The 7540-nt window shown below is 39.2% G+C and overlaps 1 protein-coding gene across 1 annotated transcript; it reads right to left on the reverse strand.

Annotated features, from left to right (window-relative positions):
• Window positions 1–4067: 4067 nt before the first annotated feature.
• Window positions 4068–4667, reverse strand: LOC115742009 (copper transporter 6-like). Its single transcript, XM_030676071.2, has one exon. The coding sequence runs from the start codon at window positions 4619–4621 to the stop codon at window positions 4136–4138; it is 486 nt and encodes a 161-aa protein (XP_030531931.1). The 5' UTR covers window positions 4622–4667; the 3' UTR covers window positions 4068–4135.
• Window positions 4668–7540: the final 2873 nt, after the last annotated feature.

Here is a 7540-nt window from a genome sequence, read left to right on the forward strand (position 1 = left end):
TCGGTGACGTCCACACATGTTAATCACGTGATTTTTGGTCGCCGGACGGTGACGGAATCGGTTAGGATTCCGTCCATGTCCGTTTGGCCTCCGGTGAACCTCAAACGAGCATGAATTGCACTCAGCCTTGGAAAATGTTGACTTTATGTACATCGGGACTTTGATCGGCTCGCCGGAGCTCCTCCGGCGACCATTGGTCGTGCCACCGGTGGCAATCGACGCGGCTTGACTCGCGTAACAAAACCCCCGCATCAATTAGTTCGATTAGGTTCGAATTGGCCTTCGATTTGACCATTGAATCTCGACCTTCAAACCTGCAACTCGTACCTCTCATTTGGGGAAGATGACATTGTTTGGACCGGTTCAGGCTGTCCGACCGGCGGTCAGACAGGTCCGAACCGGTTCGACTTACAATTTTCAAAATTAATCAAATTGGTGAGGAATTTTTACAATTAAACTTCAAAATTGCACTTAAGGGCTTGAATATTGTTTGGAAATGTTATTTTGCCCAAAATTTTTCATCAATTTCTTCAAAAACCCCAAATTTTTCTAAAATTGTAAATTGGGGAAAATTTCAATTGGATGCTCAATTGATCAAATTGGACCAAGCCACCCCTGCCAATTGATTCAAAATGTATGAAAACCTAGGGGAGCATCCCAATTTTGCCACGAAGTCCCTCAATTAAAAGTAATTTCAAAAATTAAAAAGTTGAGGGACTAAATTGCAAGAATCTTAGGAATTTTTGGCCAATTTGTGCGATTCGTGCAATTGGAGGTGCAATTGATCAAATTGAAGCTAGATAGGACTGCAATTGAATGTCTTGACTCAAAATGTGCAAAAATTGCAAATAAAAAGACTCAATTTGTATTTTTTATGCGAATTCAATCCTTAGTATTATGAAGAAACACCTAAAATTGGATTCAATTTTTGATTTTTCTTGAGGCCAATATGAAAAGGGAATTAAAATAAAAATATGGAACATTTTTCTATATTTTTGTGACCTCGGGAAGTATTTTTTATGAATTTTCTAGTATTTTTATATTTTTTGAAAATATTAAAAAAATGTGAAAAATATGAAAAATTATTTTTTTGTTCAAAATTGGTTCCTTATGCTTGGCCAAGGCTACCAAACTTTATTTTTTAATTTTTTGTGAATTTTTGGTGAATTTTAAAAAATAAAACTAAGTAAAACTTGATTAAAAATCGTGTGTCAACAAGTATACCGAGTTTGGTAGTTGAATCATGTGATTGAGGTTTGACTGTTGGGTTGTGTCCGATTCTGTGACAGTTAGAGCATAGCGCTAGTCGCCCACTATTGATCCGTTATCGACGGTTATCCTATGTATATAGGCCGCCCCGAGCGAATCGGCGCCCTACTTGGACTTAGGTGTTGACTCACGGAGATTTTATATCTCACTCATTGTTGTTAACCATTTTTCGGGACTCTAACGATGAAGAGCTTATTCTGAGGTGGATGTGAACGTTAGTTCCTTTTTGAGTAGTATGGAATAGTGTTAACCTCAACCCCGATTTGGTATCTTTTGATGGTTGTAGGAAATAGCCTTGAGATAGGGCTTGTATATACGTATTTCCCGGGGTTAACGAGATAAATAAATAAAATTATATTTTGTTACTGTTGATTGTCGGTTGCCTGCTGACTGTCCCTATTGCTTTTAATATTGTCTGGGGAAGTAGCGCATTCCGCATGCGCTTAATTTAAAAGATAAAAGAATGGGTTGGTGATGCGTTTTGGAATGTCACAACTTAACGACCGAGAAGGGATTTTGACGTGCCCGATGAGTGCAGGGCGTGACGGCTTGAATGGAGGCCAAAGACTTGGACAAGTATGAATAATGTAGATAAGAAGGAATTAAACATTAGGGGAAAAATTGGGTTCACCGGGCTCCTGCTTTGGTCTAACCCGCGAAGCCTGGGTGGTTCTGGGCAAGGCACGGAAGGTGGCGCCAATCATATCGTACCGACATGAGTCCGTCCAATGATAAGTTTCTTTCAGTTTAAGGTAGCTCTTCGACCCAAAAAAAAAAAGGGTAGCTCTAAAAGCAGACTAGACACCCTCTCATGCGAGGGACTTGGATCATAATCTCAATCTTAGGGCAATCGAGACATGTACGCTCGCTTACATGTAGGGATCGGATAATCTTAATGTGTTGATTACGTGGTACGGTGATGTGCCTAATCTATAAAGAGAGATCACCGAAATGGTTTCACCATAAGCAGCAAAGAGGAGGTTTCAATCGATCGAAAGATGCCCACCCTCAAGTGCTTCTCAATCCTAAATACATCCGAACCCAAAAAAATTAATAGGAAAGGAGTTTTGTTATGCTTACAACTCTCTCTCTAATGGCGTTTGGCAGTTCTCTAGTGCTTTTGCTTCAAAACAGCATTTCAAGAAACACGTTGATCGGGTTTGCATTGGGGAGCAAGCGCCCATCAAAATAGGGAAAAATACAAAAAAAAAAAGAAAAAGAAAAGAAAAGAAAAGGAGAATGTTTTCCTGACGGTTTGACAGATCTGTCGGTAATTTTTGACCACGGATCCACGCATCATCACCGCGTGTTTTGCATAAAACACTCATTAATTGGAATAACGTGGGGTCAAAAATAATAATAGTACTGTTAGACTGTCATGCTAGCGGCTTTAAAAAAAAAGGTGCTAAATCTATTGCATTGTTACCAATTAAGTCTTAAACCTTTTTTGTATTGGTACCAATTGAGTCCATATGTCCAATTTTGATAAAAAATCGTTGACGTGAACGTCGACCGTCCTATGCAGCACGGACAGCCCTGACGTGGACGTTTTTAATATTAGTTTCACACCATTTTGAATTTTTTAAATTCGGTTCTTCTTTCTTTTTTGGGTTTTACTTCTTCTTCTTCTTTTTTAATAACTACTAGCCGGCGGCCAACCCTCATTGGCCACCAAGGCGAGGGCTTGCATGGCCCTTTGCCCGGGCCCGGCGACGGCCATGATGACCTCGCATGATCCGGGCTAGTTGAGGGCGTTGCGGCCCTCGCTTGAGTTAGGCGAGGTTGCGACCACCACATCGGGCAGCCTCGCCTAGATCGGCGACGAGGGCTTTGCGGCCTTCGCCCTGATCGCGGGGGGGTCGGGGCGTCCTCATCTGTAGCCGACGAGGGTTGACCGGCGGCCCTTGCCACCCAACAGTAAAAAAACAAAGTCTAGAAAAGAAAAAAACATCAAAAAATTGTTAAAAATTTTAAAATATTATTAAAAATATTGACGTTAGCGCCGATCATGATACATAGGACGGCCGACGTTCACATTAGCGATTTTTGGCTAAAATAAGCCAGATGGACTCAAATGGTATCAATATTGCAAAAAGATTTATGATTAAACTGGTCTAATTAAAATATTTAGAATGAATTAGTACCAATGTAATATGTTTAGGACTTTTTAAATATTTTTTCCTACCAAAATAGGCGTGGGCGCCCAAGTGCTATCACTATTGGGCACTATCTGAGCGCTCGAACCTGATCGGCGGCTTGACCACGTTGGCGGCCTGGTTCATCCAGGCGCCAGGTGAGCTGTCCTCCTCCATATTCGGCTGTCTGTGCCTCTCTTTGAGCCCTCGCAAACACTCTCAGTGTCACAAAAATCACTAGCAAATTGGTATATACAAACCCATCTATGTGTATCATTTAGGCACCTCCCGAATCGCAATTTGCCATCAAAATAAGCCATGACATCCTCTTTTCGGTATTCAATTTCAACCATCTTATGCATCCACGTGACGACAGGGTAGTTATGACCATCTTATTCAAGCAGTTGCTAGGTTCGAAAAGAAATTTTTGTAATTAGAAGTAACTAACTTCCTCTAATTTCACAAATTAAATCACTCCTATAGTGTTATGCGGCCCTACTGGTAAAAAATGGTATGTACAAACCCATCTAGGTTTAACGCTAGTCCCGTTATGGGGTTCAACTCCCGCGCTCTACAAAGAGGCAGAAAAGAAGTCAAAGAGAGAAGAGTTAGAGATAGGACAGAAAAAAGAGGGTCTAATTACCCGTAAACGAAATGAAGAAAGTTCATAATTTCATATCTTATATCTTATATGGCGGGAGAAATTAATAACAAGTGACAAGCAACTACACTTAAACTTTAGCAGCATCCCCTGCGGCAGAGGAACTAGCTGCGGCCGCTTTATTCGCTGCTGCCAGAGCCCAATTCTTGACTAGAAAGAAGCCGAAAGCATGGCCGATCACAGCCACGATAAAGACCCCGACGTTGAAGGACATGATGGAGAGCATCACCATATAGGCCAAGGCCATCTTCAACCCGTATATAGTGGCCTGCATCCCACCGCCCACGATCGGGTTCGTGCCGGTCTTGATGGCAGGAGAGATGGACAAAACCTCCACTGCCAAGGCCAAGAGGAAGACGAAGAAGAGAGCCAGCACGTACATGCTGAGCCGCTGCTCCGGCCAACTGGAGAAGAGGATGATGGCGTCCTTGCCCCAGTAGAAGCTCATGTGCATCATCATCTTCATGTTCATGCCGTCGTAGCCGCTCGAGGATGAGTTGCTCATGGGCATTGAACCAGGAGGCATGTTCATTCCTCCATGATCGCCCTGTGACATTTTTCTCAGCTGAGAGAGAGAGAGAGAGAGAGAGAGAGAGAGAGAGAGAGAGTTTTCTGCTTGGTAAGGATTTCTTGGTTGGAGTTCAAGATGATGCATATAAAGGAGATACAACCAATGAAGAGGTGGTGGCCGAGGTGGGTGACGAGGATTGAGTCACATGATCAGTTTTAAAGCATCGATTGTTTCAATTCATTGTCTTTTGGTGAATATAGAAAATAGCAGAATTTTTAATAGAGAATATGACACAAATGATTTTTAAATTTTAACTCAATGTTTCAATGTAATTCATAAATTTTAGCCAATGTGCAATATCGTTCCTGAACTTTTAATTTGTTCAATGTGATGCTTGAATTTTTGGTATGTATTCAAACTTAGTCCTGGTATATATGAAAATGTTTAATGTTGTCTCTTAACTTAAATAAATAAAAGGATAACATTAAATAATTTTATATAGTCCAGTGACTAGTTTAAAGTTTAGTAATCACATCGAACAAACTAAAAGTTCAGAAACGTTATTGCACATTGGGTTATAGTTCAGAAATCATATTCAACATTAAGCCAAAGTTCATGGATAATTTATATCACTGTCGCTTTTTAATTTTTTTGTAGCTGATTTGATAATGCATTTGGGGTGTCCTACTTTCGCCTTGTGAAATTGGATTAAAGATAACTATGAGATAAGTAAGAAAATGGGGGAAAAAAAAAAGCAGAACTATCATAATAAAATTTTGCTAAGGAGTCCTAAGGAGTACTGTTTAACCGAGTCTAGAAAATTTTACAATTTTCAATAGTATGTGTTATATGTAATGGTTGCTTTATAAAGTTAACTATTCATCAATTAATATGCTTAACAAGCGTTCTGAGGATAGGCTCTTTATAATCATAGTCGAAATGAAGATGGGATAGAGTGTCGTGATTCGAATTCCTAATACGCGATCTGTGCTGTATGTCAGAGGTTTGTCCAGGACGGGTTAAAGAAAAGGAATGAAAATTACTGAGGTACCACAACATACGTATTGATTGATGGTTGACCTTGATGGCGATTTGCTAGCACGCCCAATCCCATATTAAAGTGTTTTGGTTGAAGGTTACGTATGGGCGTATGCAGATAGAATTTGCTCAAACCGTTGAATAATTAACTGTAGAGGTTCAAAATAAACTCTTGAATAATCAACGTTTTGAACCACCAAAAAGGTGATGACAACCCCCCAACCACCAAAAAGGTAAACTATCCGGTATTCCTAGCCTATATTAGGCCACTTTACATGGATCTTTAGATCTTGTCGAACTAATATGATTTAACGATTCATGTATAGTAGGTTAATAGAAATTGAGAGGACAAAATAAATAAATAAATAAATAAAAACCTCAAAAGTAGGGGTAAGCATAGTTTCAAGGTAGAACTTGATACTTGGAACCAAACCTGTGGGGAACTAGCCCTGTTACGGGTTCCAAAGTATGCGGGGTAGGCTCCGGGTTTCAGAGATCGAGAAACTTGTTTCGACGGATAGATTCCATGTTCCATGTAGGTGGAACCTGAAACCTAGACTTTGGAACCAGTAATTTGAAACAAGTTATTGTGTTTTCCTTGGTACATGTCTTTGTATAATCCTACAATATTCCATGACTTTTGATAATTAGTGTATAATCTAGAACCACTAGTCCGGACTTCCATTTCCGGCAATATTTACGACTAAAACTTTTACTTTGTTAATGTTTTAATTTTATTCATGTATCTAAATATGAGTTGTGGTCAATGGATTGTAGTAGCAAATTGTGATCATTAAATACGACGATTCAATTGTTTAATTAAGAATACGGGTGGAGCCTGGATAGACTCTGGAATCGACCCCGGAACCTATGACGGGGTAGGTTTCAAGTTACAGGGTATGTAATGTAAGGTAGGTTTCAAGTTTCAAAGAATAAGAAACCTATTGCAGCAAGTAGGTTTCAAGTTCCAAATGGAACCTATATGGAACTTGGAATCTTTGCCCCTGCTCAAAAGAACACACTATGTTTCCTAGTACTCGATTATGAAATCATGGATTTAGTGTTAAGGTGTGGTTCATATTCCCCATCGACAAGAAAGTACGAGAGTCCCGATTATGAATAGCTACTGCTATATATATTTTTCATTGGTGTGAGCACCATATATGCCTTTTATAGTTTGACCCCGTATTTTCTTATTGATAGTTTGTGCTTGGGCTTATAAATAGTTACTGCTATATATTATAACTTTTTTTTTATAATTAAAAGATGTAATAAAGATGTGTGATGTGATAATTATAGTAGAATTCTCTACTGGATGTAGATCTAGTTTAAAGGTGAATCAAGATAAAATCTTATGTCTCAATTCTTCTTTTTCACTTTTACGCTTTACTTTGTTGTGATTGTACGTTGAATTTTAAAATTTCGCTTTCAAAATTCGTAAAAAAAGAAAAAGAAAAAGAAAAAGAAAAATATCGCAGCAAACCAAATCAGAAGTCGCAGGAGAAGACAAAGGAGGAGAGACATAAAAAATTGCGATCTGTCGTCCTATCATGCATGCACCAGCTATAGTTTTGTTCTGTTTATATAATTAGTTTTTTTGGCTAAGTTGTTGGCTGTTATTCTCTGTCATATTTAACTTCATGTTCCAAGTGTTGTCAATCTGTCGTAGCAACTGCGGAGTTTAGAACTTGGAGGGGTGCCACCTGCTGTCCTCGCGGGACGCTACTGTCTGATAATGACGGGGACTTTGTCCTTTCTTTTCGAGTTAATTGTCGAATTTCATTCTTGTCACTGTACTTCCGCTTTGTTGTTTGGATAACAAGGTGATACGAGGGAATGAAAAATTGAATGGATAATTAGTTAAATAATCTATAAACTTTAATCTAATATGTAATATCACCTTTAAACTTTTATTCTATTTAGTAT

Source organism: Rhodamnia argentea, chromosome 10, assembly GCF_020921035.1.
Source record: "Rhodamnia argentea isolate NSW1041297 chromosome 10, ASM2092103v1, whole genome shotgun sequence".
Taxonomy (NCBI): domain Eukaryota; kingdom Viridiplantae; phylum Streptophyta; class Magnoliopsida; order Myrtales; family Myrtaceae; genus Rhodamnia; species Rhodamnia argentea.